Source organism: Dermochelys coriacea, chromosome 22 (genome assembly GCF_009764565.3).
Source record: "Dermochelys coriacea isolate rDerCor1 chromosome 22, rDerCor1.pri.v4, whole genome shotgun sequence".
In the NCBI taxonomy this organism is placed as follows: domain Eukaryota; kingdom Metazoa; phylum Chordata; order Testudines; family Dermochelyidae; genus Dermochelys; species Dermochelys coriacea.
This window is the reverse complement of record NC_050089.1, coordinates 16916733-16931973: the sequence shown is the minus strand read 5'-3', so window position 1 is coordinate 16931973 and position 15241 is coordinate 16916733. Positions and strand designations below refer to the sequence as shown.

The 15241-nt window shown below is 42.5% G+C and overlaps 1 protein-coding gene across 16 annotated transcripts in view; it reads left to right on the top strand.

Moving 5' to 3' along the window:
- SIK3 (SIK family kinase 3) overlaps positions 1-15241 on the top strand; it is a 150919-nt gene that overhangs the window by 81705 nt on the left and 53973 nt on the right. For all 16 annotated transcript variants that reach the window (XR_006276579.1, XM_043500736.1, XM_043500740.1 and 13 more), the window contains exons 3-4: positions 1383-1446; positions 13762-13923. Coding sequence is in view for 15 of the 16 variants with exons in the window: in XM_043500736.1 (XP_043356671.1) it covers positions 1383-1446; positions 13762-13923 (226 nt within the window). In the remaining variant the exon portion in view is untranslated. The remainder of the gene's footprint in view (positions 1-1382; positions 1447-13761; positions 13924-15241) is intronic.

Sequence of the window (15241 nt, the reverse complement as noted above, 5' to 3'; positions counted from 1 at the left end):
CCTCAATCTCTTGCTTTTACCGACATCAACCAGCTTACCCATGTGGACTCACCCACACATACACACTCGTGGACACACTTCAAAGCTTGCTGCTAGAAGATCCGTTCCCTCCAGTTAAACGAGTAGTGGCATCTGAGCTGCCTTACTCTCTGACCCTTGTCTTCCATCCTGAGAAAAAAGGAACTGCTCCAGCCACTTTTCTCCCTGGCTTTCCTTCCCCTGGCCTAAAATAGCAGCAGTGGCTCAAGGCTGCTTTATCCTCTTCCTCTATACATCCCTCCTCTGAAAGGATCACTGCCCCTATGCTCATCTGCACCCAGGCTTGCTCCTTCCCTCATGAGAAGGAACACGGAGCTCCAGCCCTTCTGCTCTGTGGCCCTGCTCTGCCTACTCCACATTCAGGTAGGTGAGTGTTTTAAGCCCTGAGCATGAATAGATAAAAGAACATTTAGATTTGGAATCTTCTCTTGGTATTGATGCTCTTAGTGTCGATAGTAAGAGGTCAAGAAATTGGCCTGTGTAAAACACATTATTTTGGGGCTGTGCTTCTGAATGAAACTGAAATCCCTTCCCGCACCTTGGCTTGTTTTGGCGTAGTCTGGTATCACCAGGGCAGCTACCTCTGCCAGCTCCCATTGGCCAGGGTAATGTTACCATGATAGGGCCAAAGAGAAACTTACCGTGACCTGGTCATCTATTCTATGGCTACTAGAGCAAGTCAGCTTTGTAGTGGAACTATCTGACCTTTCCCGGGGACTAATTTTGGCATTTAATTGGCTTGCTGAAAACGGGAGAACTAGTCTTGATACTGTAACTGGCCTTCATTTGTTGGAGAGCTCCATGTGCACCCAGAGCCCTGGAAGGCTTGTATAAAGATTGGCATTGTCTTCTCGCTTAAATGTGAACATTCCCTAGAGCAAAGCTCTTGAGCCAGTCGCTTTTATGATAGATAGATCTTGAGTCATTTGAAAGTCACTTACTAATTCTGGAGGTAGTCCTTCCTTTAGAAAAAAAGTATTCTTAGTTATTTGAGCGTTTCAGAGTGATGAATGATTAATACCTAAGATGAACTTCTCAGTCTTGGCAGCCCAGCGAAGTCTCTGAGGTTCTTGAAACCAGTGGAGACTAGCAACTGAATATTTTGTGGGTGGGATGCAGAAGGATTTAAGTAGTGTTTAAAATAGCCCCTTAATAATCATTCTTATTTTTCCCCTTCCCACCCCTGCCATTGCTCTCTCAAGCATTGCAATCCACTTTTTTTTAATTTGCTGAAAGCCGTTTGTGTCAAAGTTACAAGTAACAAAAGAAAATTCCACTTAGCTTCATTTCCTTTTGCACTGGGCAGTCTCTTTAGCTGTCGCTTTGTATCCTTGTTTGTCCAGGTTATGGAGACGGAGAGAATGATTTATCTGGTGACAGAATATGCTAGCGGAGGGGAAATATTTGGTAAGTACGTTTATTGCATTCTTTAATCCAATATTATACTTGGTCAACTACAGTAAGCTAAAAATAGCTGCCTCCTATCTCCTGTCCTTCAGCCCGGGAAACTTCCATTGACAAAGGAATAAAGAATAAAATCATTTAACTTAAAGGAAAAAAAGCCATACCATTTAAAAGGGCATCATCTCCATGTTTTCTCAAGGGTGGGAGGAGTTCATTCTCATAGAGGCAGTTCCATTTTTCTTCAGCCGCATACTGACACTTGGGATTAAAGGTATTGCATAGTGGTTTCAGAACTGCCTTTTAAAGAGGTGCTAAAAACGTCACTTCCTGGCAAGCTATAACGTGAGATTCTTGGCTGCAGCTGCGATTTTGGTGTTTGATGTTAGTGATGTCTGCAGCTCTGCAGTCTTTTATACTTCAAATGATATGATTTCTGATATTTTTTATGATCTGTTAGCCCTGCAATCTAGAGCCTAGAAGCATCCATTTTAAAATCTGTTTTTTGCTAACAAAGTTCTAGTTGAGTTTTCTTGACTAGTGTTTGTCTGAAAACCATATTATATAACTGTCTTAGAATCACAAAATTGTTTTTTACAATGATGACTAATGAAAAACCTGATGGTATTTTACTCACATGTCAAAGTTCTTTGCCCCGGGTAACTCAGTCAGTATTTTGCAAGGTTGGTCTGTAGCAGTTTAGCTAGCATGAGTCTCAGGAAAAAATCCTTGTTCAGTTTGGTCAGGAAAACAGGTCCAAAAATCACACTAATAACTTCGTTTAAACCCAGTTCTAGGTAATGTTGTTCTCATCTTGGTGTGGAGCGAAATCTAGAGACACGTCTGCTAAAGCCAAAGAGTTCTCTCTTTATTTAGTCTTCACTGACTTGTTCCTGTTCAGTCAATACTGAGATTATTATATCTCCTTTAACGTCAACATTCATGTTGCCATGAAGATAATAAAAGGCTCTGACTTTGCTGGAGGAGATGTTGCGGTGTAACAAAGGACAAAGCTCTTAATGAAGCAGGGATTCACCAATTCACAGCAAAGTCATTGTGGCGAAATTACAAACTTAATCTGAAAAGTTCAAGTCCTAGTTATGCCAGCATAAAAGCACGTCCTGGGGGCTGAAATGTGCTAAATGCTATACAATTCTTTCCCATTTTATCCTGAATGTTGTTCCTTTACCTGGAGCCAAGGAAAATGCTTTTATTTAAACTCCTGTTGTATGTGGAAGGGCTATAATGTGTGGTAAGCAATAGCTGCTGTCTGAACAGCTTCCTTGCTATTCTTGTACATGTCGGAGAGGGAAGGCAGATGTTTCAGCAGCAAGTAAAGCAATACTTGGCACTTCTATAGTACTTGTTATTCAAGGATCTCAAAGTCCTTGTAGGACTCTTGGGATGTAGGCAAGTATTACTTGCTGCCTACAGATGAGGAAGCTGAGGCACAGAGATATTGAATAAATCACTATGTGGCCTTGGGATGTTGACTGAGACAGTACTCTGGTCTGTGCATGGTCCCCTGCTCTAACTGCTAGTCTAGACAATACTACCGCCTTTAGAGAAAGCAAACCAAAAATCTGTGGGTACATAACCAGAGACTTGAACGATAAATAGCTGGCAACGGTTCTGGTAGCCTAAAAAGCGCCTTTAAAAATAAATAAAATAAAGTCTAACATCGTGACATTTTCTAAATGCCTTTGTAATTAATAGCTAATGACTCAGTAATAATGGAAGAAACTACATCTATTACTTCTCCCGTTATACTCCACTGCTCCTTTGATTCCTGCTTCTCCAAAGAAGGGGCAACTTAAGTAGGGAACAAGTTATAACTGATAATCAACAAGTATAGATTGTCTGTCTGAAAACCTAACTTTGCCCGGCTGAGCCTTCTGCTATCTCTCCAATGCAGCAATTTTCAAATTGGGGGTGGGGGGTACAACAAGCCTTCTAATTCATGATGGACAGGTGGCCGGGCCAAACTTGCGTGAGTGTCGTAGAGACTCTGAGTGACAGATTTGGGGTGTTTTTATAGTACCACTTGACTTACATTTTGATTTAGGCAATCTGCCTTGTCTCTGGTGTAGAAATGCATTAGCAGCGCTAGGTGGCAGTATCCTTCTCACTATTATTAAGCGGCAAAGAGTCCTGTGGCACCTTATAAACTAACCTAACGGACTTATTGGATTCACCCACGAAAGCTTATGCTCCAATATATCTGTTAGTCTAGAAGGTGCCACAGGACACTTTGCCGCTTTTACAGATCCAGATTAACACGGCTACCCCTCTGATACTTGACTATTATTAAGGTGGGTGGCAGACTCTAAGTTTAAAAAATAAAAAAAAAAAATGCAAAGGTGGGGGGCATGTTTCAAAAAAAGGTTGAGAACTCCTACTCAAAATATAAATTGCCATTAATTAAGGAGTGTCGGATGCCCCATAATTCTGCAAACTTGTGAAGTTCAGCTTACTCTTTGTAGAAGGTGCTAGTGACAGCAAAGTAGCAGTATTGTGTGTGTGCTTCATGCGCACACAGTGGGAGGCTTTGCTTTTCTGTGGATCGCTGCAAAGAGGTAAAATATCTCTTTACTCCCTTCCTCCTGTTGAATTTGGCAGATATAATCCAAGTATTTCCCTCTTATCCAGAACTGTGTACGTACTAGCAAGCTCATGTTGCAGACTTGGAAGAATTCTGTTGGCTACAAAAATAGCCCTGTAAGTGAATAGAAAGCGAAAATCTAATTGTTTTCTAAAATATTTCATGCTGTAGTAAGTTAAGATCATTAGAATTGCTAATTTACAGTACGTTGCCCCGTACTATATCCTCACTTGTGGCTGTGAGCAGACGAATTCAGTTGTCAGTTATGTACTAGAAGGTAAATGTCAATTTCTACCTCTATCTAGTAGGTTCTGGCAGTTTTCAAACTCCACACAAGGTCCATTAACTCCCAACTTTATATCTAAGAGAGTGAATCCCAGCAAAGTTTCCTGAATAGCCAGTGAGACTAACATGAGAAGCAATTTATTTTGTTCTAACATGAGAAGCAATTTATTGCGGGGGGGGGGGGGGGAGAGGAGGGAACCAAACAGAAGCCCATTTGGAAAATAATCTTTCCTTGCAATCATTAACATTTACAACACTGAAGAGGATCTTACATCTTCATTTTGTCAAGAGAAATAGTCTGTGTACTGTGCGCTGCCTTCAGATCCCTTTATGCTCTGTGTTTTGGGTCATTCTGAGGCTGGAAATCGGAAGGTGTAACTTTTTGTACGCAAAATTTACTTACCAGGTTTCCTTTCATTCAAGCATCTGCCATTTTTGGAGTCACGAACGTCTTTGGAGGAGTCTTCCTTCTCACAACATCTATAGGTTTCAGAGTAGCAGCCGTGTTGGTCTGTATTCGCAAAAAGAAAAGGAGTACTTGTGGCACCTTAGAGACTAACAAATTTATTTGAGCATAAGCTTTCGTGAGCTACAGCTCACTTCATCAGATGCATTCGGTGGAAAATACAATAGCTATAGTGATAACTCCCTGCTATTCATTTACAGTGAAGCTACTGTAAAAAGACTAAGATGTTTTTGGAGAAGAGGAAAGGTTTCACTTATTCAGTGTTTAAAGTGACTTTTAATTTCCGTTGGTAATCCAGCCAAAATATGTGGGTAAGCAGGCTCAGAATAGGCTGCATGCTTACAGTCCTAACATGATCTCAGAGCTCCGCTTCCCTTCCTACAGCCCTATGAGTAGAATATTTTTCCATGCACATAACATGGCAAAAATCACAGCAGGGTATAGAGTGCATTGGTGGAACAGCCTTATCAAGAATCACATTATCTACTGTTATGGAACACCAGGGAGATCCCCTCTGTGCTAAATGTCTATGTTGTGAGATTTTTGATTGCTTGTTTGATGCTTTCTGAGTATCTGTGGCCATACAAGCTAAGTTTTAAAGTGAAACCATTGCACTGAACCCCCAAATAAGGGGGCATAATGTTCTGTATTCAGAAAATTTCAAGAAAGAGAAACCTTGCTCTATATAAAGATCATTTCTGTTGCATAATGTGTGAGGTATTGCATTATACATGTCTGCATACTGGAGGCTTTTCTGTATGTAAAGTGACTTGAAGTGATTTTTGAAGTATTTAAATAGATTTTCAGAAGTTTTCCAAAATGTAACTTTTTACACAAAGTGAGCATAGGATGCAATTCTTGAACTGGAAAAGGGGTAATAAGTTCTGTAAATGGGTATGGCTGGAAAGGGCGTCAGTATTCAAGAATGTCAAAATTCAAAGCTTACCTTTTTTTTCTCCTTTATTAGCTCTTCTGAACTGTAGTCCTGGCTAGCCCCAGCCAGAGCTGCTGTACTTGTCTACTTGAGCTTTCATTAGACGGCCTCAGGCTGTTCTGAGAAGCCCTCCAAATGGCGCACATGTAAACGAGGTCTTTAATTCAGCTGAGATTGATGTGATCATTCATTTCCGAATGAAACCAGCCAGGCACTACAGTGAGTGGGAATGATGGAGAGCTGCTTGTGGTTTGTTGTAGGGTCAGAGCACTGCAGAGCACATCATTGTGTTTTGTGCCCCGTACACCTTCCGTATGCACATAAGGTGGCAGTTTGACAGTGTGAACAAATACATGCATCTCTTAAAGGTAGGTCACAGTTTTGTTCCACCAGTCTTGACAGCATTCCTTTACCTAAGAGGTCAAACAGAAAATAGGCTAAACGCATGTTTCAGTTTGTTGTTTACTTGTTAATATTAACCCAAAAAAATACTCTGCAACCCTCAATTACAAAAATGAAGTTAAGAGATTAGCTTAAAATAACTCACAAGATTATTTTCTTCAAATATTTACTATTAATAATACCTAGCTCTTATATAGGGCTTGCCATCAGATCTCCACAGCACTTTCTAAAGCTGGTGAAGTATCATTATCCCCACTCTACAAACAGAGAAACTGAGGCACACAGAGAGAAGTGACTTTCCCAGGTTCTCAGCATGTCATTGGCAGAACCAGGGCTGAAACCCAACCCCCCTGGGTCCTGTGCCCTTATCCACGGTCATCTTATTTGTTGATGTAAGATAGGTGGATGATATGGCAGAATACTTTGGGACTGTCTGACTTTTCCAGTTACAAGCTTGTGTTCCGATTAATAGGATTTATCTCAGTGACTGATATTTACTCTTCTACGTTTTTCTATGAAAAACATTTTTACAACTGATTTGTTTTCCTAAAAGGTTTTTTTATCCAGTTTGTTACACTCCTTCAGAGTGATCACATGGCTGGAATTAGCTACATCTATCTGAGGACATTTTGTTTCTATTTGGTCATTATGACAAATTGGATACTCTGCGTTGAGAAATCCTAGAAAATGAAGGAGATTGGAAAAAATATGGAATTAGTGGAAAAAATGGAAACTCTAGGGCAGTGATTGAAGGAGAATGGGTTATTGTCTAATAAGCACTGGAATGCAGAGATGCCTTGGCCAGGGAAAGGATGCTCATTTAGCCTGGGAGAGTGTGTGCAATGGATAAAGGACTGACAGCCACGGGGGGAGGAGTGCGGCTGTGTATGGGGAGGGCGGTAATGTATGAGCTACAGTTCTCCTGGGTGAACCACTGACCGTTCAGAGCCTGTCTGTGCCCGTCAACCCATCCAGAGGTAGCTGCTGAGTGATGCAAGCTGCTTCCTCCATGGAATGAGCCTGCAGTTGGCACACGGAACAGCAACTCAGGCCATCCCAGAAGGGTTCTGAGCATCATCGGTAAGCTCACACGTGCTAGTGAATGCCCCACCGGTACTGGAGGCTGTTGGGCCAAATGTGCAAAGGGAGTAGCACAAGTTGGCTGCTCAGAAGCAGCCTCAAGTTGTTTCTCTCTTTAGAAAAGGGAGCCAGCTGCTCTGGGTGGGTTCAAGATCTGCCTGGAGAACTCCAAGGGTTTCTGGGCAGTGGAACTGGGTGAACTTGAGCCCAGGGCTGTTTTGGAGGGGGAAAGAAATCAATGGCAGAGCACAGGTGGCAGAGTGCCTTCCTGCCCCCTACCCCAGTGCAGCTGCAAACAGGCTGCACAGTAGTGGAAACAGCTGGTGGAGTCTGCAGGAAGGCTGTCTAGAGTTGGGGGAGAGAGGCCAGTGAGTCAGTAACTGGCATCAGAAAAGAAGGGATGCAGGAAGTGGGGAGCCAGAGGATAAGGACAGTGGGGCTGAATTGTGTCACCGGGATGCCAGGAACAGAGCTGAAAGGGAGAAAGTCCAGTTCAGAAGGGACAGGAAAGACAGATAGTAGGGACAGTACCCAGAAGGAGAGAAGACAGTGCTATAAGGGGAAAAGAGGAACACCTAAAGGAAGAACAGTGCAGTTAAATGAGAAGGAAAATTACCTAGAGACTCTTCAGTTAACTAAGAAATTTTTAGAAAAACAGAAAAGCTTGAGCGTGCTGGCTATGAAAATGCAGAAAACCCAGCCCCCTTCCAGCCAGAGAGTGGAATGCCCTCAAAAGCGAAAGGGAGCCTGTCTTTACTCAAGGTAACCAAGGTGCTGAAGGAGCTCCCAGAAGAAGGGAGTTATTGAGGCATGGCTTACGTAGCTGCGCGTGGTACATTGCCCAAAGGCTCACAGTTCTGAAGGAATCCCTGTGCTAGAGTGCTGATAGACCTGCAGTTCTTGAGGGAGAACATGGCATTTAGAAGTACCGGATTCCTGTGTTGTATGGAGTCTCAGACACAGACTATCTAAACTGGCTCAGTTAAAAACATCCCTAGCCTTTTCTCTAGAAATGCAACAAGAGGTGTGTGAGAGCGAGTGCAAGTTGGAAGGGCAGGGCATTCATGTTTCAGAGTATTAGTAGAGATGTTCACGTGTTTAAATGCATACTATCCACTTTGGTTTGAAAGGGTGAGTTAAAAAGAGTCTCAGATCCCACCTGTTCCTGAGTCTCCCTGCCAGTGGCTGTGATGTTTGCAATCACTTCAGAAAGGTTCTCTCTCAGACCAACCACAAAACAGGAAATGGACTGGCTATGCAGGGGAAAGGATGAAACTGACTGCTTCTCTATGTATTTAGCAGCACTTTGAGTAAACTGGGACGGAGAGGGAGGAAGTGGAGAGAGAGAGTATTTCCATCCCTAATCTTAATTGAAAGGCGTTTTAGCGGATGTAACAGTAATATGTGCCACACTGGTGGAGTCCGTGTAGTGGTGTTTTGTACTTTTAAGAGAAAACTCTCTGAGGCAGCATGATCAGTGGGCAGGATACTGGACTGGGAGTGAGGAGGCTTCTGGCCTTGGCACCAAACTGCTGGAGTGATCACTCTCCTTACAGTGTGTATGATAAACCCATTGTTTCATGTTCTCTGTGTGTGTGTATATAAATCTCTCCTCTGCTTTTTCCACCAAATGCATCCGATGAAGTGAGCTGTAGCTCACGAAAGCTTATGCTCTAATAAATTTGTTAGTCTCTAAGGTGCCACGGTTACTCCTTTTCTTTTTGCAAATACAGACTAACACGGCTGCTACTCTGAAACTTGACCTCTGTGCCTCTGTCTCTGCTCTTGTCCTGGGTGTACCTGGTCAGTTGAGATTGTGAGCTCTTTGGGGGCAGAGACTCTCTCACTATGTGTACAACATGTAGCACAAGTGAACCCTGAGCTTTAGGTGCTACCATTATACAAATTAAGATGACACTCCTGATGTGCCAGCACTGAAAGGGAGTTGGCTAGAAGGTCAGACTCTAAGACCTTTTTATCACAGGGTCTCCAAGTACCCTGCACACTTTATTAAAGTATCACATGTCCTCCTTCGTGTGATAGATGACCCAGGAATGGAATCTGCTGAGTACCAGTGCTGTGCCTTATGCCTTTTCCCTTGGGGTCTGATCCTGTCTCTGTTTGCCAGCGGCAGCAGGATTGGTTTCTTGATATTAGAGCTCTGAAGGGCAGATCCTTTTAGAAAAGAACCTGAAGTGGAGTTACACATGGCTTTGTGGTCAGAAGACTGCACTTGAGGATAACATTGAATGCCTGGAACACAGCAACAAGAGCCTCTGCTTCTGGACTTGATGCACTTGGGAGTAAGGTGGCTGGGCCCCTAGTTCAAGCATCTGTGACCTGCCTTGCCCAAGAGATGTTCTGCAGACTAAGCTGGCAGTGGTTGATCTCAGAATACAGTTTCCTTCAGTGGTATGTGAAGTATTCTGTAGCTTCATTGTTTTTATTCTTCTAGAGCCTGTGCAGCAATGTCAGCATTTCTGCAAATGCCGTGCCTACGTGCAAAGCTCAGGGATGGGCCTCCACTCAGGCTTTCTTCATGGAAGTGAAATTTCACATACAAGTCTAAAGGAATTTGTGCAGTCGAATGAAGCAGTACGTGCTGAAAGAGAAGACAGTGCTATGTATGCAGACAAGTCTGGGAGAGTTTGATTTGAGAATCAAACTCTGAAGTGTTCATTAAACCAAATTGTATGAGTAAATCTGAATGTTTGGGTAGAGTTCTGAGAAATGATGCTTAAGCAAGTTGAAAAACAAACGGTAAAGATGGCAGTTGTCCATAGCAGAAGCTGACCTGATTGTGGGGTGATAGGAGACTGCCTCTTTGCAATCCCAAACTCCATCCCAAAATCTGTTTGTGTTAATAAACTATATGGTCTTAAATTACAAGTCCTGTCATCCCTCCAGTCTGTTTTATAAGTGGTATTACCTGGTTGATTTAGTTAAGATTGATTAAATGTCTTAGAACCTGATTAGAAGAGCTGAAATCTGTACAAAGGGAAGTCCTGAAATGGCAATTGCTTTCTGGGTTGTGAAATGTGGTTTTAACAATGATCAAAGTACAGTTTCTATTCTTGCATGTTTTCATCCTCATTGGTATTTGAATCTGGATAGAGCATAATATGCTCATGGGAACCTTCCAGAAATGCTTGAGAACCCTTTTAAAATGCACTTGTGGATTTTCAGTGTTGAGAGACCAGAATCTGGAGTTTTGCATTATCAGGTGTGTTGACAACATTTGCAAATGATGTTCCCAGTCCTGCAAAGACTGAAGCACATGAGTGATCTGATTTGCTTGGGACATGATCCACAGCCTGTTGAAATCTATGGGAGGGTTTACATTGAACTGGGCTCCATTTGTCAATGTGACAACTCGCATGAGTAAAGAATCTACTGTAAAGCACAGTGTTTAATGGGATCTGTGGGACTACATGTGGTAATAGGCACTGCACTTTTTAGGAAATGTTTGAAGGGTCACATCATAAAAGGGGACGCTGCAGATGTGCTTACTACATACACGGCTGTAGGAATAAATTAAACTTAAATGACAATGGGGGGGGAATTAATCCAACTCTACCCAACTGCCTTGAAATCAGACACAAAAGAAATGAATTATTCTTCATCAGAAGCAAGTAGAAGTGCTTTGATGTATCTTTGTAATTAGTATTTATTGCAAGACAGTTATGTCTCTGGTATTTTAATTAATGGGTGGTTTGGCAAAGCAGCCACCTGATGGGAAACTTCAGAAGTAGTTTGTATTTATTCTCTAGAACGGACTTCTCTTTCAAGCTCTCCGATTAATGCAATTTATGAAGTAAAATATATTGAAGCAATCAGGCCTTGGGCTTGGGACCTTTTTGAGGTCAAATCAGCAGCTCCTTAAAATAAATGGCCTCTCGAAATGTGGGAGGATGTGATGTTGAGCCTTCATTTGTTACATTTCTTTGAATTGTACATTCATAAAGCATCATTACAAGGGGTCAGTGATTTCTGTCTGCTTTCAAAGATTGTATGATTCTGGCACCCTGCTTCATGGGGGTGGGGGGTTGGAGAGCATTCCAGTAGCCTATCGCACTCTCTTTCTGAACTCCTTTTCAAGGCTTCTAGGCGTTAACAGTTATATGTTCTCTGAAGTATATAGAGACAGGAGTAAGAAGAAAAAGTACTCATGGGTTTTGTTTGGCTCTTGGTTAATCTGTTCCATAACTTGATTTTTAGCCCCACTATGGCACAAAGTGCTGTGTAGCTAATCTGGAGGATATGAAAGATAATGGGCATGTCCTTAACTTTCTTTCTTATTGTTTTGAACCAAGAAAGTTACACCTTTAAAGTTGAAGTCCAGCTAGTGAATGAATGCTCCAAATGTTTCAGAATTTGAGGCAGTTGCTTGTTTTCAGTAGGTGCAATGAACTGTATGCCCACTTAGCGTTGTTAATTTACAGTAACTTTTTCATATCTCAAGCAGTAGCTATCTGCCAGCTTTTTAAATCTGAAACGCATGAAATAGATGCACTACTGTGTAGTTGTTCTTAATGCATGCTATTGTAGATAGAGAATGGGCCCAAGTTAGGATAATGGTATAGGGTTGTGTGTGGAGTTGCTCTTCCCATTTGTAAGGGAAATATGACAACTTGTAAATATTGGGATATTTGGTTAGTGTGCCTTAAACCAGGATTCCTCATGCTTTTTCATAGTGTGGTTCCATTGTGGGAAAACTCCTCCTACCCCATTTGCAAATCATGCAACACCTATGGCCGTTCCTCACAGACCAAAGAAATATTAAGAAACTGCTTCGTTATTTCTAATAATTCTGATGGAGGCTCTGGCTCTTGTTTCCTCTCTGTCTCTTCAATTACCTAGATGAGCATGGAATGCCCGTAGTAGAAGATAGAAGCAAGGAGGAGGAGCCAACGTAGTATAACCTGCCAGTTGTTCAGACTATCCCCAAGTGCTCTGTGGACGCTGAATGATCCATGGGTCACAGACTGAGAACTGCTGCTGTAATAAAATAGGAGAGGTAGATTTTTGAATGCTGCTTTGCTTGGCACTGCCTCAGGGAAATCTCTCTTAGGCTCTTGAGAGGTGCTTGCCCTTGACCGTCTCAATTGCCTACAATAATCTAGCTGCTTTCTCCATTTCGTTGTCCACCTTTCCTGCCCATGTGCACGCTTGTAGAGAAGCATCAGGGTACTTGGCTAGGCCTGTGGATTTGGGTTTGTATTTATGCCAGTTGAAATTCTCTCTCCAAAACTGAGACCCAAATAGTTTGACACAATTGCTCTTGGGATAAATCCTGTCTTTTTAAAAGCTCTATCCTTGTAAAGGTATTTAAATGTAAAGCATATTGATTTAGCTTGCAGTTGTGCCGCCTCCCATTCTGATCTTATCAGCAAAGTAGGGTCTAGTTGGGTCAGTACTTGGACAGGACATTTCCAACAACAAGCCCGGCTTCAGCAGATGTCACATTGAAATGAAATTATTTCTTAAAACAAATTAAGGTAATATTCCAACAAAATGTCTAAGTACCCAGACTTTCTCCAGGAGCAGTATTTACCTGACTTTTGCAGTAATGAATTAGTTATGCAGAAAGTCTTACTCCATGACACTTGTGCAGATATATAAAAAACATGAATGTCACTTATAAAACAGCAAACACCTAGACATTTGAGCAAGCATTTAAGGCACAGGGTGACAAATTCCTGGATACACATTTTAAAATGTTCCTCACTTAATTTTTGCAACACTTCCTGAAATACATCTGGGCATACATTAGGGAGTTGTACTCCTATTCTTCCTCTGTGTTGTAGGGTTTAGTCACTAGAATCCTGTTGATAAAATATGAACCTTTATATTGTAAGAAAATGGATCTGATCTAGTTTGGCAATTCCTAAGGGCCATGCAGTTTAGGATCCTGTTTCTGATACTGGCCAGCACCAAATGGTTCTGTAGGGAGATGTCTGCCAGTCAACCCCACACACACGTTAAATGGTATCTTGGTCTCTAATAGAGATTGGATTGAGCCTTGCACAGGAGGTTTAATACTTCCAAAATGTATCTTTACTTGTACAGCTGAGTGTAGTTATCTAAATACAGACAAATCTCTAGTCTTCTGACACTTCTCTTGCCTTGCCGACAGCATGAGTAATGACACCATTTATTAGCCCTAACATAACTCCCAATCTTGCACCCGTTGAGTCAGGAGAACCCCGGAGTAGGCCCAACCCCTTGCTGGGTGGTTTCTTCCTTTCGTCCTCTGATGAATGTGTGTGTGAAAGTGCAGGAGTTAGTCTTTAGTTCTGAGTATCATCTGTCCCCATGAAAACCTGCCCCTTGTAACTGAAAAATGCTCTTCTATCCTCAGAGTGAGTTTCAGCATTCTCCAGTAACCTAAGCATTAATTAGACTGAAGCTTGTACTTCTTAATGGAGGGACATTATGTCACGGTGAAATACTGCTCGTTTTATTTTTCTCCCTCTATATCTCTTGTTAGCTGTACACCAGATGCCCATTTCCTGAGCCAATAACCATTTGTTCTTTTCTGGTCCCCTACAGATCACCTGGTAGCCCATGGACGGATGGCTGAGAAAGAAGCCCGGAGAAAGTTCAAGCAGATTGTAGCTGCAGTCCACTTTTGTCACTGTTGTAACATTGTTCACAGAGACTTGAAGGCAGAGAATCTGCTGCTGGACGCTAACCTAAACATCAAAATAGCAGGTGAGCTGGGGGCTAGCAGAGGGGGAGGAAAGCAACCGCTGTTAGAAGTTGTTAAACGGAGGCACTCGCTGTTTATGCTAGTCAGAAAGAAGGAAGCATAGTTCAGTTAAAGGAAACTTAAGATTTCTGCGTGGCCCAAAGCCAGCAAATGACAAATGATAGAGTAATGAGGAGTCCGGTGGCACCTTAAAGACTAACAGATTACCTGTTGGTCTTTAAGATGCCACCAGACTCCTCATTGGTTTTTATGGATACAGACTAACACAGCTACTCCTCTAATAAATTCTAGAATGTTGATTTATATCCCGCTTCATGCTGGTAAAGACTGGGCTTTTACTCTGCAGGCAGGCCTGGTGTTACAAAAGCTATGGTGTTCCAATCCTCTTTCCAATGGGCAAGACACAACTAGAGGCTAACCTCGAGGCTGGGTCCTGTTGTCAGTTTAGGGTTTCTCTGAAGTGGGGCAGGGTGAGTGAGAGGCAGAGAAGAATAAAGACGACAAAGTTTAGGGGTAGAGAGGTAAGAGAAAGTAAAGAGATTTTGATCAATTCTGGTCTCTTTGTGTGGAAGAGAGAAAATCACCACAGTAGCATCTCGCTTAGCAGTATATCAAGAACGGAGCGGAAAGCTGAAGACGATCCAACAAGGCCACATACACGTTTCCAGCAACAGGCTTGTTGCACAATGATAGGCGCCTCTATTGTTCTGGCATGCGTCAATAAGTCCTGGTGGAATGGGTGGATACTTTGCAGCTAGCTTGGCTGCCAGTAAAGCCTGCGTTTCAGGCACTCTCTAAACTATTTCAGCGCAGACCTTCACGTCTGTATTGCTTCCATGTATGAAAATGTCTGTTCTGTCCAGCTCCACAGATTTGCTGCCAGAGGGGCTGAGCTCGGTCTATGGCCTAAACTCTCTGGGCTTAGATCAGGATACACCAACTAGTCCTTAATGTCACGTAGATACATGTGAATGGTGAATGTCTGCTCAAAACAAAAGCAGGTCTTGTATCCATTTGGCCACCTCACCATATAGACTTTCCCTTTGGGACGGCTAATAGCAATCCATTTAGTTCCATTGATCCATGGATCCCAGCAAATGCCAAAGCTGTGGAAAGAGCTCATGGTGTCCTGATAAATAGGCATCCATGGAGAGCGCCTCAGCTTCATCTTTCTCTCCTAGCCCAGTGGCCGGAGTGTAATGCTAACAGCTGCTCTGGTGGTGGCACATATGATTGATGTCCGATGTGAATGATTCCTTTCTCTCCCTCCATGTATATTTATTTTTCCCCTCTATAGTGTGCGTGCGTGTGTGTGTGTGT